Source organism: Vigna umbellata, chromosome 2, assembly GCF_029865625.1.
Source record: "Vigna umbellata cultivar VRB3 chromosome 2, Vumbellata_1.0, whole genome shotgun sequence".
NCBI classification, from domain to species: domain Eukaryota; kingdom Viridiplantae; phylum Streptophyta; class Magnoliopsida; order Fabales; family Fabaceae; genus Vigna; species Vigna umbellata.
This window is the reverse complement of record NC_142166.1, coordinates 27,970,228-27,986,541: the sequence shown is the minus strand read 5'-3', so window position 1 is coordinate 27,986,541 and position 16,314 is coordinate 27,970,228. Positions and strand designations below refer to the sequence as shown.

The 16,314-nt window shown below is 44.8% G+C and overlaps 1 protein-coding gene across 1 annotated transcript; it reads left to right on the top strand.

Annotated features, from left to right (window-relative positions):
• Nucleotides 1-10,865: 10,865 nt before the first annotated feature.
• On the top strand, nt 10,866-15,584 carry LOC148203723 (uncharacterized). The gene has a single exon (XM_088106522.1). It carries the CDS (start codon nt 11,206-11,208, stop codon nt 12,811-12,813), a length of 1,608 nt encoding a protein of 535 aa, XP_087962648.1. The 5' UTR covers nt 10,866-11,205; the 3' UTR covers nt 12,814-15,584.
• The last annotated feature ends 730 nt before the right edge of the window (nt 15,585-16,314 follow it).

The window sequence follows — 16,314 nt, the reverse complement described above, 5'->3', positions numbered from 1 at the left end:
TAACGAAGTGGACGAAGTGGACAAAGTGGCTGAAGTGCAAGAAGTGAAAGAAGTGGACGAAGTGGAGGAAGTGGTGGAAGTGGAGGAAGTAGAGGAAGGGGAGGAAGTGAAGGAAGTGGACGATGTGGACGAAGTGGAAGAAGAATTGGAGGAAGTGGAGGAAGTGGACGAAGTGGAGGAAGTGGAGAAAGTGTGGAAGGGCAGGAAATGGAGGAAATGGACAAAGTTGACGAAGATGACGAAGTCGAAGAAGTGGAAGAAGCGGAAGAAGTGGAATAAGCGGAAGAAGAAGTGATGAAGTGGACAAAGTTGACGAAGATGACGAATTGGACAAAGTTGACGAAGATGTGGAAGTGGACGAAAGTGACGAACTGGGGGAAGTGGACTAAGTGGAAGAAAGTGACGAAGTGGACGAAAGTGACGAAGTGGAGAGGAAGTAGAGGAAGTGGAGAAAGTGGATGAAGTGGAGGAAGTGGATGAAGTGGACGAAGTGGACGAAGCGGATGAAGTGGACGAAGCAAACGAAGTTCGCGAAATTGACGAAGTAGACGAAGTTGACGAAGTGGAGGAAGTGCATGAGGTGGACGAAGTGGAGGAAGAGGAGGAAGTGGAGGAAGTGGAGGAAGCGGAGGAAGTGGAGGAAGATGAGGAAGTTGACGAAGTTGACGAAGTGGACAAAGTTGACGAAGTGGACAAAGTGGCTGAAGTGCAAGAAGTGGAGGAAGTGGATGAAGTGGACGAAGTGGACGAAGTGGAGGAAGTGGAGTAAGGGGAGGAAGTGGAGGAAGTGGACGAAGTGGAGGAAGTGGACGATGTGGAGGAAGTGGAAGAAGAACTGGAGGAAGTGGAGGAAGGGGACGAAGTGGAGGAAGTGGAGGAAGTGGAGAAAGTGTGGAAGTGGAGGAAGTGGAGGAAGTGGAGGAAGTTGACGAAGTGGACGAAGTGGACGAAGTCGAGGAAGTGAACGAAGTTGACGAAGTGGACTAAGCCGAGGAAGTGGATGAAGTGCACGAAATGGTAATGTCAGAAAGGGGAGGAAGACTATTGTGACCAGAAATGAAGGAAGTGGAGCAAGTGGACGAGGTGGAGCAAGTGGAGGAAGTGGAAGAAGTGGAGGAAGGGGAGGAAGTGGAGGAAGTGGAAGAAGTGGAAAAAGCGGAAGAAGAAGTGGACGAAGTGGTGGAATTGGAGGAAGGGGAGCAAGTGGAGGAAGTGGAGGAAGGGGAGGAAGTGGTGGAAGTGGAGGAAGTAGAGGAAGTGGAAGAAGTGGAAGAAGCGGAAGAAAAAGTGGACGAAGTGGACAAAGTTGATGAAGATAACGAAGTGGACAAACTTGACGAAGATGACGAAGTGGACAAAGTTGACGACGATGACGAAGTGGACGAAGTGGACGAAAGTGACGAACTGGAGGAAGTGGATGAAGTGGAGGAAGTGGATGAAGTGAACGAAGTGGATGAAGTAGACGAAAGTGATGAAGTGCAGGAAGTGGAGGAAGTGGATGAAGTGAAGGAAGTGGATGAAGTGGACGAAGTTGGCAAAATTGACAAAGTGGACGAAGTTGACGAAGTGGAGGAAGGGGAGGAAGTGGAGGAAGATGAGGAAGTGGAGGAAGTGGAGGAAGTTGACGAAGTGGACAAAGTTGACGAAGTGGACAAAGTGCAAGAAGTGGATGAAGTTGACGTAGTGGAGGAAGTGGATGAAGTGGAGGAAGTAGAGGAAGGGGAGGAAGTGGAGGAAGTGGAGGAAGTGGACGATTTGGAGAAAGTGGAAGAAGAAGTGGAGGAAGTCGAGGAAGGGGACGAAGTGGAGGATGTGGACGAAATGGACGAAGTGGATTAAGTGGAGGAAGTGGTCGAAGCGGACTAAGTGGACGAAGTGGACGAAGTGGAAGAAGTGGACGATGTTGAGGAGGAGGAGGGAGTGGACGAGGTGGACGAAGTGGAGGAAGTAGAGGAAGTTGAGGAAGTGGAGGAAGTGGAGGAAGTGGAAGAAGTGGAAGAAGCAGAAGAAGAAGTGGACGAAGTGGACAAAGTTGATGAAGATGACAAAGTGGACAAAGTTGACGAATATGACGAAGTGGACGAATTGGACGAAGTGGACGAAAGTGAAGAACTGGACTAAGTGGAAGAAGTGGAGGAAGTGGATGAAGTGGACCAAGTGGAAGAAGTGGACGAAGTGGGCGAAGTGGACGAAGTGGACGAAGTGGACGAAGTGGACGAAGTGGACGAAGTGGACGAAGTGGACAAATTGGACGAAAGTGACGAAGTGGAGAGGAAGTGGATGAAGTGGACGAAGTGGACGAAGCGGATGAAGTGGACGAAGTGGATGAAGTTGGCGAAATTCACGAATTGGTCGTAGTTGACGAAGTCGAGCAAGTGGACGAGGTGGACGAAGTGGAGGAAGTCGAGGAAGTGGAGGAAGTGGAGGAAGTGGAAGAAGGGGAGGAAGTGGAGGAAGATGAGGAAGTGGAGGAAGTGGAGGAAAGAGGACGAAGTGGACAAAGTTGACGAAGTGGACGAAGTAGACAAAGTGGCTGAAGTGCAAGAAGTGGAGGAAGTGGATGAAGTTGACGAAGTGGAGGAAGTGGAGGAAGTGAAGGAAGTAGAGGAAGGGGAGGAAGTGGAGGAAGTGGAGGAAGTGGATGAAGTCCAAGAAGAACTGGAGGAAGTGGAGGAAGGGAACGAAGTGGAGGAAGTGGAGGAAGTGTGGAAGTGCAGGAAGTGGAGGAAATGGAGGAAGTGGAGGAAGTGGTTTAAGTGCACGAAGTGGAGGAAGGGGAGGAAGTGGAGGAAGTGGAAGAAGTGGAGGAAGTGGAGGAAGTAGAGGAAGTGGAAGAAGTGGAGGAAGCGGAGGAAGGGGAGGAAGTCGAGGAAGTGGAAGAAGTGGAAAAAGCGGAAGAAGAAGTGGACGAACTGGACGAAGTGGACGAAAGTGACGAAGTGGAAAGGAAGTGGAGGAAGTGCGTGAAGTGGACGAAGTGGACGAAGTGGACGAAGCGGATGAAGTGGAGGAAGATGAGGAAGTGGACGAAGTTGACGAAGTGGACAAAGTTGACGAAGTGGACAAAGTGCAAGAAGTGGATGAAGTTGACGAAGTGGACGAAGTGGACGAAGTGGACAAAGTGGCTTAAGTGCAAGAAGTGGAGGAAGTTGACGAAGTGGACGAAGTGGACGAAAGTGACGAAGTGGAGGAAGTGGACGAAGTTGATGAAGTGGACGAAGTGGACTAAGTGGATGAAGTGGAGGAAGTGGATGAAGTGGAGTAAGTGGATGAATTGGACGAAGTTGGCGAAGTTGACAAAGGGGACGAAGTGGAGGAAGTTGACGAAGTAGAAGAAGTGGAAGAAGAAGTGGACGAAATGGACGAAGTGGACGAATTAGACGAAGGTGACGATCTGGACTAAGTGGACTAAGTGGAGGAAGTGGAGGAACTGGAGGAAGTGGTGGAAGTGGACGAAGTGGAAGAAGTGGAGGAAGTTGACGAAGTGGTCGAAGTTGACGAAGTGGACGAAGTGGACGAAGTGGAGGAAGTAGAGGAAGTGGAGGAAGTGAAGGAAGGGGAGGAAGTGGAGGAAGATGAGGAAGTGGACAAAGTTAACGAAGTGGACAAAGTTGACAAAGTGGACGAAGTCGACAAAGTGGACGAAGTGCAAGATGTGGATGAAGTGGATGAAGTTGACGAAGTGGACGAAGTGGACTAAGTGGATGAAATGGAGGAAGTGGATGAAGTGGAGAAAGTGGACGAAGTGGAGAAAGTGGAGGAAGTGGATGAAGTGGGTGAAGTTGACGAAGTTGACGAAGTAGAACAAGTGGAAGAAGAAGTGGACGAAATGGACGAAGTGGACGAAGGGGACGAAGTTGACGAAGGTGACGATGTGGACTAAATGGACGAAGTGGAGGAAGTGGAGGAACTGGAGGAAGTGGACAAAGTGGACGAAGTGGAAGAAGTGGACGAAGTTGACGAAGTGGTCGAAGTTGACGAAGTGGACGAAGTTGACGAAGTGGACGAAAGTGACGAAGTGGAGGAAGTGGAGGAAGGGGTGGAAGTGGAGGAAGATCAGGAAGTGGAGGAAGTTGACGAAGTGGACAAAGTGGACTAAGTGCACTAAGTGGACGAAGTGCAAGAAGTGGATGAACTGGAAGAAGTTGACGAAGTGGACGAATTGGAGGAAGTGGAAGAAGTAGAGGAAGGGGAGGAAGTGGAGGAACTAGAGGAAGTGGACGATTTGGACGAAGTGGAAGAAGAAGTCAAGGAAGTCGAGGAAGGGGACGAAGTGGAGGAAGTGGAGGAAGTGGGCAAAATAGACGAAGTGGAGGAAGTGGAGGAAGTGGATGGAGTGGACTAAGTGGACAAAGTGGAGGAAGTGGAGGAAGTGGAGGAAGTGGTGGAAGTGGACGAAGTGGAGGAACTGGAGGAACTGGTGGAAGTGGAGGAAGTGGAGGCAGTGGACGAAGTGGAGGAACCGGACGAATTGGAGGAAGTGGAGGAAGTAGTGGAAGTGGAGGAAGTGGATGGAGTGGAGGGAGTGGAAGAAGAACTGGACGAAGTGCACGAAGTGGACGAAGTTGACGAAGTGGACGATTGGCACGAAGTAGACGAAGTGGAGGAAGTAGACGAAGTTGAGGAAGTTGACAAAATGGACGAAGTAGACGAAGTTGACGAAGTGAAAGAAGTGGAGAAAGTGGACGAAGTAGAGAAAGTGGAGGAAGTCGAGGAAGTGGACGAAGTGGACGAAATGAAGGACGTGGAGGAAGTGGAAGAAGTGGAGGAAGTGGAGGAAGTAGAAGAAGTGGAGGACGTGGAGGAAGGGGAGGAAGTGGAGGAAGTTGAGGAAGTGGAGGAAGGGGACGAAGTGGACGAAGTTGACGAACTTGACGAAGTGGACGAAGCGAACGAAGTGCACGAAGCGGACGAAGTGGAGGAAGTACATCAAGTGGAGGAAGTGGTGGAAATGGAGAAAGTGGAGGAAGTGGAGGAAGTGGAGGAAGTGCACGAAGTCAACGAAGTGGACGAAGTTGATGAAGTGGAGGAAGTGGAGGAAGTGCTGGAAGTAGAGGAAGTGGACGAAGTGGAAGAGGAAGTGGCCGAAGTGGATGAAGTGGAGGAAGTAGTCGAAGTGGACTAAGTGGAGGAAGTGGACGAAGTGGAAGATTTGGACGAAGGGAACGAAGTGGAAGAAGTGGACTAAGTGGACGACGTTGACAAAGTTGACGAAGGTGACAAAGTTGACGAAATTGACAAAGTGGACTAAGTGGTGGATGTGGAGGAAGTGGAAGAAGTGGAGCAAGGGGAGGAAGGGGTGGAAGTGGAGGAAGTGGCGGAAGTTGACGAAGTGGAGGAAGTTAACGAAGTGGACGAAGTGGACGAAATGGAGAAAGTGGAGGAAGTTGACGAAGTGGAGGAAGTGGATGAAGTGGAGGAAGTGGACAAATGACGAAGTGGATGAAGTTTACGAATTGGACGAAGTTGACGAAGTGGACGAAGTGGACAAAGTGGACTAAGTGGAGGATGTGGAGGAAGTGGAAGATTTGGACGAAGGGAACGAAGTGGAAGAAGTGGACTAAGTGGACGAAGTTGACAAAGTTGACGAAGGTGACAAAGTTGACGAAGTTGACAAAGTGGACTAAGTGGTGGATGTGGAGGAAGTGGAAGAAGTGGAGCAAGGGGAGGAAGGGATGGAAGTGGAGGAAGTGGAGGAAGTTGACGAAGTGGAGGAAGTTAACGAAGTTGACGAAGTGGACGAAATGGAGGAAGTGGAGGAAGTTGACGAAGTGGATGAAGTGGAGGAAGTGGACAAACGACGAAGTGGATGAAGTTGACGAATTGGACGAAGTTGACGAAGTGGACGAAGTGGACAAAGTGGACTAAGTGGAGGATGTGGAGGAAGTGGAAGAAGTGGAGCAAGGGGAGGAAGGGGTGGAAGTGGAGGAAGTGGAGGGAGTGGAGGAAGTTGACGAAGTGGAGGAAGTTAACGAAGTTGATGAAGTGGAGGAAGTTGACGAAGTGGACAAAGTTGACGAAGTGGACGAAATGGACGAATTGGACGAAGTGGAGGAATTGGAGGAAGTGGAGGAAGTGGAGGAAGTGGAGGCAGTGGACGAAGTGGAGGAATCGGACGAATTGGAGGAAGTGGAGGAAGTAGTGGAAGTGAAGGAAGTGGATGGAGTGGAGGGAGTGGAAGAAGAACTGGACGAAGTGCACGAAGTGGACGAAGTTGACGAAGTGGACGATTGGCACAAAGTGGACGAAGTGGAGAAAGTAGACGAAGTTGAGGAAGTTGACAAAATGGACGAAGTAGACGAAGTTGACGAAGTGAAAGAAGTGGAGAAAGTGGACGAAGTAGAGAAAGTGGAGGAAGTCGAGGAAGTGGACGAAGTGGACGAAATGGAGGACGTGGAGGAAGTGGAAAAAGTGGAGGAAGTGGAGGAAGTAGAAGAAGTGGAGGAAGTGGAGGAAGGGGAGGAAGTGGAGGAAGTTGGGGAAGTGGAGGAAGGGGACGAAGTGGACGAAGTTGACGAAGTTGACGAAGTGGACGAAGCGGACGAAGTGCACGAAGCGGACGAAGTGGACGAAGTGGAGGAAGTACATGAAGTGGAGGAAGTGGTGGAAATGGAGAAAGTGGAGGAAGTGGAGGAAGTGGAGGAAGTGGTGGAAGTAGAGGAAGTGGACGAAGTGGAAGACGAAGTGGCCGAAGTGGATGAAGTGGAGGAAGTAGTCGAAGTGGGCTAAGTGGAGGAAGTGGACGAAGTGGACGAAGTGGACGAAGTGGAAGATTTGGACGAAGGGAACGAAGGGAACGAAGTGGAAGAAGTGGACTAAGTGGACGAAGTTCACAAAGTTGACGAAGGTGACAAAGTTGACGAAGGTGACGAAGTTGACAAAGTGGACTAAGTGGTGGATGTGGAGGAAGTGGAAGAAGTGGAGCAAGGGGAGGAAGGGGTGGAAGTTGAGGAAGTGGAGGAAGTTGACGAAGTGGAGGAAGTTAACGAAGCTGACGAAGTGGAGGAAGGTGACGAAGTGGACGAAGTTCACGAAGTGGACGAAATGAACGAAGTGGACGAATGGACGAAGTGGACGAAGTGGAGGAAGTGGAGGAAGTGGAGGAAGTGAAGGAAGTGGAGGAAGTGGAGGCAGTGGACGAAGTGGAGGAAGCGGACGAATTGGACGTAGTGGAGGAAGTAGTGGAAGTGGATGAAGTGGACGGAGTGGATGTAGTGCAAGAAGAACTAGACCAAGTGCACGAAGTGGACGAAGTTGACTAAGTGGACGATTGGCACGAAGTCGACGAAGTGGACGAAGTGGAGGAAGTAGACGAAGTGCACTAAGTGGAGGAAGTGGAGGAAGTAGACGAAATTGAGGAAGTTGACAAAGTGGACGAAGTTGACGAAGTTGACGAAGTGGACGAAGTTGACGAAGTTGACGAAGTTGACGAAGTGGACGAAGTTGACGAAGTTGACGAAGTTGAGGAAGTGGACGAAGTAGAGAAAGTAGAGGAAGTCGAGGAAGTTGACGAAGTTCACGAAGTAGACGAAATGTAAGAAATGGACGAAGTGGAGGAAGTGGAGGAAGTGGAAGAAGTGGAGGAAGTGGAGGAAGTGGAAGAAGTGGAGGAAGTGGAGGAAGGGGAGGAAGTGGAGGAAGTTGGGGAAGTGGAGGAAGCGGACGAAGTGGACGAAGTTGACGAAGTGGACGAAGTTGACGAACGTGACGAAGTGGACGAAGGGGACGAAGTGGACGAAGAGAACGAAGTGGACGAAGTGGAGGAAGTACATGAAGTGGAGGAAGTGGTGGAAGTGGCGGAAGTGGAGGAAGAGGAGGAAGTGGACCATGTGGACGAAGAGGAAGAAGAAGTGGATGAAATAGGCGAAGTGGACAATGTGGAGTAAGTGGAGAAAGTGGAAGAAGTGGAGGAAATGAGGAAGTAGAAGAAGTGGAGGAAGTGAAGGAAGTGGAGGAAGTGGAGCAAGTTGGGGAAGTTGAGGAAGTTGAAAAAGTGGACGAAGTTGACAAATTTGACGAAGTGGACAAAGTGGAAGAAGTGGAGGAAGTGGAGGAAGTGGAGGAAGTGGAGGAAGTGGAGGAATTGGAGGAAGTGAAGGAAGTGGAGGAAGTGGAGGAAGGGGAAGAAGTGGAGGAAGTGGAGGATGTGGAGGAAGTCGAGGAAGTTGACGAAGTGGACGAAGTGGACGAAATGGAAGAAGTGGAGGAAATGGACGAAGTGGAGGAAATGGATGAATGGATGAAGTGGACAAAGTCGACAAAGTGGACGATGTTGACGAAGTGGAGGATGTAGAGGAAGTGGACGATGTGGAGGAAGTGGACGAAGTGGAAGAAGAAGTGGAGGAAGTGGAGGCAGTGGAGGCAGTGGACGAAGTGGAGGAAGCGGACGAATTGGAGGAAGTGGACGAAGTAGTGGAAGTGGAGGAAGTGGACGAAGTGGAGGGAGTGGAAGAAGAACTGGACGAAGTGCACGAAGTGGACGAGGTTGACGAAGTGAATGAAGTGGACGAAGTGGACGAAGCGGACGAAGTGGACGAAGTGGACGAAGTGGACGAAGTGGACGAAGTGGATGAAGTGGAGGAAGTGGAGGAAGAGGAAGAAGAAGTGGACCAAATAGGCAAAGTGGACGAAGTGGAGGAAGTGGAAGAAGTGGAGGAAGTGGAAGAAGTACAAGAAGTGGAGGAAGTGAAGGAAGTGGAGGAAGTGGAGGAAGTTGGGGAAGTTGAGGAAGTTGACGAAGTAAACGAAGTTGACAAATTTGACGAAGTGGACGAAGTGCAAGAAGTGGACGAAGTGGAGTAAGTGGAGGTAGTGGGAGAAGTGGAGGAAGTGGAGGAAGTGGTGGAAGAGGAGGAAGTGGTAGTAGCGGAGGAAGTGGAGGAAGTTGGGGAAGTTGAGGAAGTTGACGAAGTGGACTAAGTTGAAAAATTTGACGAAGTGGAGGAAATGGATGAATGGAAGAAGTGGAGGAAGTGGACGAAGTGGACGAAATGGATGAATGGATGAAGTGGACAAAGTCGACAAAGTGGACGAAGTTGACGAAGTGGAGGATGTAGAGGAAGTGGACGATGTGTGATGAACCAATATTTTCCTCACTTCACTTAGTTTGATGTGCTAGAATTAGTCGGGGAATTATGCTTAAACGTCCGGTATTTTCCTGTTTTTCCTAATTGTGCTTAATTTGATCGGAAATTCTTATTTTAACTAATTTGAATTATCTGAGCTTATTATTTTGCATTATTAATTACGGGAAAATTTTGGATAACTTTTTGGGACATTAGAAAGCGAAATGAGAAATGGAAATTGAGCCAATGCATCTTAGCCATTTTTATTTTCGCTGGCTGCCGCGTGAATGTTGTGTCAACTTGTGTGTCTTCGTTTGAGTTCAATTCTTATCCGTTTTCCATGCAATTTTTTTTCATAGTTTCGTCTGGATGTCTATTTTAACATATAGTTTTTACTTTGTTCAAATTCATTCTGTGCTGTTCCCAGTATTTATTTTACTCTCATATGTCAGTCCAGTGATTACTGCTGTTTGTGTCGACTTGTGTGACCTCGTTTGAGTCCAATTCTTATCCGTTTTCCATGCAATTTTTTTTCATAGTTTCGTCTGGATGTCTATTTTAACATATAGTTTTTACTTTGTTCAAATTAGTTTTGTACTGTTCCCAGTAATTTGTTTACTCCCCTATGTCAGTCCAGTGATTACTGTTTGAGTGTTCTAATATGGTTGCATTGATTTATTTTGTGTTGAATAGAAAAGTTGTGCTGATCCGTGGAGACTTGAGCTGGAATATGCTGTTTGGTTTGGCTAAAAGAAAAGAAATAGAAGAAAACACATGTGTGCTTAGAAAAAGAGAAGCTGCCACCGAGAAAAGAAACTTCACTTTCATTTAGTGAAGGGGTGCACCCAGCAAATTAAAAAGCACGCGGGCAGCAGCATCCAAGGGGCAGCTCCCATCCAGCTTGGCACCACGGAGAGGAGAGTCCAGCGCGGCCCACAAAGCAAAGAGGCCTTCACACGGTCCAGCAAGAAGGAGACCCGTGGAGCTGGATGAAAAAGGAAGTGTGAACCAGCCGCCACCCTCACTTAGTCTTGTTTTTGGCTGGAACACTTTTACTTGGAAGGAAAAATTATGTGAATGATATGAAATGGTTCCAGCCGCCAACTAGGAAGAAGTTCATCTCATTTGGCTTGTTTTTTTTTTTGGAGAATGAAGAAGAGAGGAGGCGCTGATTCAGGAGCTGAGAAGTGCACTCGGTGATTCATTTCTTTACCATTACTCTTGCTGATTTGTCCGTTGGATTCAATTGCTTCATGCACTTGGGGATTTAATCTTATTTCCAGCTGCACGGTGCTTCACAGCCATTGCAACATTTCAATATTAGATGCGTTTTTTTGTGATTCTTACCACGTCATTTTACTTTCAGTTTTCACCCGTTTTAATTTATTTCTTTTTGAGAAGAAATAGAGTTGATAGATGACTACAATGTGCTTTTTAAGTTTTATTAATTAAGCTTTGCTTTTCATTTCCAACTACCCTGCATTTCATGTTTTATTTCAATTACCATGTGCATTAGATGGCTTAGTTCAACGTTGCATTTTAATAACTTTAATTGCGTTTGGAAATTTATCTTTGCATTGTTCGGTTTAATATTTTCATTCACTTTAAGGTTGTCACTTATGTTCGTTTGTGTTTAATTCTCATTTTTGATTTAGTTCATTTTTGAATCACAAAAATCACAAAACCCCCCCCCCCCCCACTACGTGTTGATCTAAGACTGAATCCAAATTGGTCCTTGAGAGACGACCTAGGAGTCACTTCCTAGTACTGTACTGCATTATTCTATGCACAATTTTTGTTGGGAGGTGCGACCCTCTCATCAAAATGGCGCCGTTGCCGGGGACCAATGGTTCGGTCTTAGGTCTTTTTGTTGTGTCAGTGTGTGTTGTGTTTTGTCTTGTGTTGCGTGATGTGTTTTAGGATGTTTAGTTAGTCTTGTTTGGGTTTACTTCTTTTATCGATTTTTGTGTTTTTAGATTTTTATCATTTTTTGTATTTTGTGCATTTAGTTGTTGTTTCTGGAAGTTTCAAATTATGTAAATAATGGTTTTCTCCATGTTATGTTTCTATATGTTTGGTTTAATCTTTGTTTGAAGTGGAAGTCCAGGTTTGAGACAGGTTTTGCACTACAATAGAGGAGATGACAGATTCTCAAGACTGGATATATGATCTGATCCAGAGTCTTCCCAAATTCCATGGGTTGGCACATGAAGATCCATACAGGCACCTCAAGGAGTTTTGTTTGGTGTGTTTGTCGATGAGGCCTCCTGGTGTTTCAAAGGAGACAGTGTTGATGAAAGTGTTTCCAATGTCCCTTCAAGGTGCAGCAAGAGACTGGTTCATATACCAGTATCCTTTTGATAGTTGGCAGGAAACACAACAGAGATTCCTCAACAAGTTCTTTCCAGCAGCAAAGGTAAGCAACATTAGGAGGGAGATCACTACCATTGAGCAATTTCAAGAAGAAAGCCTGGCAGATTATTGGGAGAGGTTTAACAGGCTCTGCACAGCCTGTCCAAACCACCAAATTTCAGAGCATTTGCTCTTGATTTACTTTTATGAAGGGCTCCTGGACAATGAAAGGATATTAGTGGATGTAGCTGCTGGTGGATCTTTGATGGACAGAACTCCAACAGAGGCAAAGAAGTTGCTCTGCAAGCTGGCGGGTCAAAATCCAAGTGAGGTAGTAAAGGAAAAACCTGAGCAGGTTTATTGTAAACTTGAAATCCCTACTCATGTATCTGAGGTTCAAGTAAATTTTAATGCTTTTGAATTGGTAAAACTTGAACCATTTAAGCCTGTTCTGGATTCTGATATTGATACACATGTGCACACTCATGTTGTGGATTCATTATTCCCTGTAGAGCACATTGACATACCTGATGTTCACTATCCTTGCACTGACCTTGATTTAAATGATAGCTTTGAGGATGCAGCTGATGACTTGGAGATTGGTAAGAAAATTTTCAATGAGCAAAAACAAGTTTATTCTGAACTTGAGATTCCAAACACTTTACCTGATTTGCTTATGCATTCAAATGCCTGTGATTTGATACACACTGATTCTATAGGATTCATGACTGATACTGATACAGATTTGATTGATCATTCTAAAATTTTTGATTCAGTATCAGCCATTGAACCCATTGGTCTAAGGGTTGTTTTGAATGGACATGATTGCTGTGATGAAATTTTGAATGATAATAGCCTTGAACTGACCTTTGATTCTGTTGATGATGCATATATCAATATTGATTTTGAGGTGGAAACTGTGCAATCTGATAACTCTATAGAGTTAGGACTGAACTTTGATCTGACACAGTTCTCTGAGAACTTTGAATGTGATTGTGAATCTGGTTCTTGCCCGATCTGTATTGAAATTGATTATGTGTTACAGACAGATTCTAAGCGTATAACAGATGCTATTAATTGTGAGTTTGATGACCATGCTGCAGAATTAAATGAGAATACAAGTGCTGACATTAAGGAAATCGTGATTAATGAAGGAGAGTGTACTGCTACTTCTTTGATTGAGCCAGGGATCTCCATTCCGATGTCACACACTAAACAACTGCCAGTGGAAGGAAAGCTACTGATGGAACAGTTTGCTGGGAGAAGAAAGAAGAAACATCTCGTTTTGGATGATATGGCAGTACTGATGAAGTTGGTCCTCCTCAAAACTCGTTTGCTGAATCTAATGGTGGAAGACATCTCCCTGAAAGTCCAAAATTGGCAGCTTCCACCATAACTCAGGGGAGTTTTCCTTTTCTCTTCTCCCCCTTTCCCTACTTTTATTGCACTTGTCCATGATCTGTTGACTGTTTTGATTTCCGATCTTATGCTTATGACACATTGAGGACACTGTGTAGTTTAAGTGTGGTCTATTGGGGGAGATTTTTATTTTTTCTTTGTTAGTTTTTGTTTTCTTGGTTAAATTTTTTCTTTTCTAGTTAGTTTTTGTTTTGTCGTGTGTACAGTTTTACATGATTCTCTTCATTTCTGGACTTTGTTTGGGTTGTAGACTTATCATTTCCTTCACTTGATTGATATTTATTTGTTTGAAATCCTTGCTTTTCTCTGCTTGGGAAGATGATTATGATGTTTGAGAGGTTGAATTGATTGTGACAGAATTACCCTGTGTGAGATTTGAGCCACTTTATGTTTTTTTTTCTTGTGTGTGATATGTCTCTTGATTGCTTGCGCATATGCCTTGGCTTGACTCTTGTTGATAATTCTTGATTGATATGCATGTTTGGAAGTGATAAAGGCAATTTTGTTCTTGAGCCTCTCTAGCCAAATAAGCTTACCTTGTTTTGATCCTTTGATAAACCCTTTTGAGCCTATACTTTCCCCCATTTCTTTGTTTTGAAGCTCATACACTAGCCCTAAGTGAAAAACCATGATTACCTTAACCTTAGGGAATTTTGGAGCTTTGGAAGTGTTTTGGGAACAAGTGTGGTCTCCTTAGGGATTCTGATGAGTTGGCTAGTTGGTTCCTCTTCTTGTTCTGTTTTGTTTTTGTAAATCTTGTCTTTTACAGTTTTGTTTTGAAAAGAGAAAAAAGAAAAGAGACAGGATGAAAAAAAAGTGAGAAAGATGAAAAAGAAAAATGAAGAAAAAAAATTGTGAATAATTGTGAATAATGGAGTCAAGAAGAGGATGAAATTAGAGGTTGTGGGTGTGTTTGAATGTGTTTACACTTGTTCCCCATTGCTCCTCTGTTCCTTATGGTTTGTAGCTTCTTATCCAGATATATCCTGCCTTGTCCTTGGCCCCATTACACCCATAAAAGACCTTTTGATTTGAACATGTGTATGTGCTTGAGTGTTGATATTAGAGGCTTGCCAAGTCTATTTGTGATTGCTTTCTTGAGTGCATTGAGTGACATTGTTTTACCTTAAACACTTGAGAGAAACACTCATTGTGTGCATCTGTGAGGCTCTGTTGCTTTTGATTCATCTCTTGAACTCATTGAATATTTTCCTTGTATTGAATTGCTTGGATGATTTCATTAGTATCTGCTGTCTCTGATTCATTCTGTGTTGGAATTGTCTACTTCTTTTCTCTGTCCAGATTTCTTGAGGACTGTGTAATTCTGTTTCTGTCCTTGTTGAGTCTTTGTTTTCTGTATGCTGAGTCTGTGTCAACTTCCTAAAAGCCCTTTGAACTATTCCCTGATTTGCGTCTTGATTTTGCCCAGGAGTGCAAAAGACTAAGTGTGGTCTATTTTGATGAACCAATATTTTCCTCACTTCACTTAGTTTGATGTGCTAGAATTAGTCGGGGAATTATGCTTAAACGTCCGGTATTTTCCTGTTTTTCCTAATTGTGCTTAATTTGATCGGAAATTCTTATTTTAACTAATTTGAATTATCTGAGCTTATTATTTTGCATTATTAATTACGGGAAAATTTTGGATAACTTTTTGGGACATTAGAAAGCGAAATGAGAAATGGAAATTGAGCCAATGCATCTTAGCCATTTTTATTTTCGCTGGCTGCCGCGTGAATGTTGTGTCAACTTGTGTGTCTTCGTTTGAGTTCAATTCTTATCCGTTTTCCATGCAATTTTTTTTCATAGTTTCGTCTGGATGTCTATTTTAACATATAGTTTTTACTTTGTTCAAATTCATTCTGTGCTGTTCCCAGTATTTATTTTACTCTCATATGTCAGTCCAGTGATTACTGCTGTTTGTGTCGACTTGTGTGACCTCGTTTGAGTCCAATTCTTATCCGTTTTCCATGCAATTTTTTTTCATAGTTTCGTCTGGATGTCTATTTTAACATATAGTTTTTACTTTGTTCAAATTAGTTTTGTACTGTTCCCAGTAATTTGTTTACTCCCCTATGTCAGTCCAGTGATTACTGTTTGAGTGTTCTAATATGGTTGCATTGATTTATTTTGTGTTGAATAGAAAAGTTGTGCTGATCCGTGGAGACTTGAGCTGGAATATGCTGTTTGGTTTGGCTAAAAGAAAAGAAATAGAAGAAAACACATGTGTGCTTAGAAAAAGAGAAGCTGCCACCGAGAAAAGAAACTTCACTTTCATTTAGTGAAGGGGTGCACCCAGCAAATTAAAAAGCACGCGGGCAGCAGCATCCAAGGGGCAGCTCCCATCCAGCTTGGCACCACGGAGAGGAGAGTCCAGCGCGGCCCACAAAGCAAAGAGACCTTCACACGGTCCAGCAAGAAGGAGACCCGTGGAGCTGGATGAAAAAGGAAGTGTGAACCAGCCGCCACCCTCACTTAGTCTTGTTTTTGGCTGGAACACTTTTACTTGGAAGGAAAAATTATGTGAATGATATGAAATGGTTCCAGCCGCCAACTAGGAAGAAGTTCATCTCATTTGGCTTGTTTTTTTTTTTGGAGAATGAAGAAGAGAGGAGGCGCTGATTCAGGAGCTGAGAAGTGCACTCGGTGATTCATTTCTTTACCATTACTCTTGCTGATTTGTCCGTTGGATTCAATTGCTTCATGCACTTGGGGATTTAATCTTATTTCCAGCTGCACGGTGCTTCACAGCCATTGCAACATTTCAATATTAGATGCGTTTTTTTGTGATTCTTACCACGTCATTTTACTTTCAGTTTTCACCCGTTTTAATTTATTTCTTTTTGAGAAGAAATAGAGTTGATAGATGACTACAATGTGCTTTTTAAGTTTTATTAATTAAGCTTTGCTTTTCATTTCCAACTACCCTGCATTTCATGTTTTATTTCAATTACCATGTGCATTAGATGGCTTAGTTCAACGTTGCATTTTAATAACTTTAATTGCGTTTGGAAATTTATCTTTGCATTGTTCGGTTTAATATTTTCATTCACTTTAAGGTTGTCACTTATGTTCGTTTGTGTTTAATTCTCATTTTTGATTTAGTTCATTTTTGAATCACAAAAATCACAAAACCCCCCCCCCCCCACTACGTGTTGATCTAAGACTGAATCCAAATTGGTCCTTGAGAGACGACCTAGGAGTCACTTCCTAGTACTGTACTGCATTATTCTATGCACAATTTTTGTTGGGAGGTGCGACCCTCTCATCAATGTGGAGGAAGTAGACGAAGTGGAAGAAGAAGTGGAGGAAGTGGAGGAAGTTGACGAAGTGGAGGAAGTGGAGGAAGTTGACGAAGTGGAGGAAGTGGACGAAAAGGACGAAGTGGAGGAAGTGGAGGCAGTGGACGAAGTGGAGGAAGCGGACGAATTGGAGGAAGTATAGGAAGTAGTGGAAGTGGAGGAAGTGGACGAAGTGG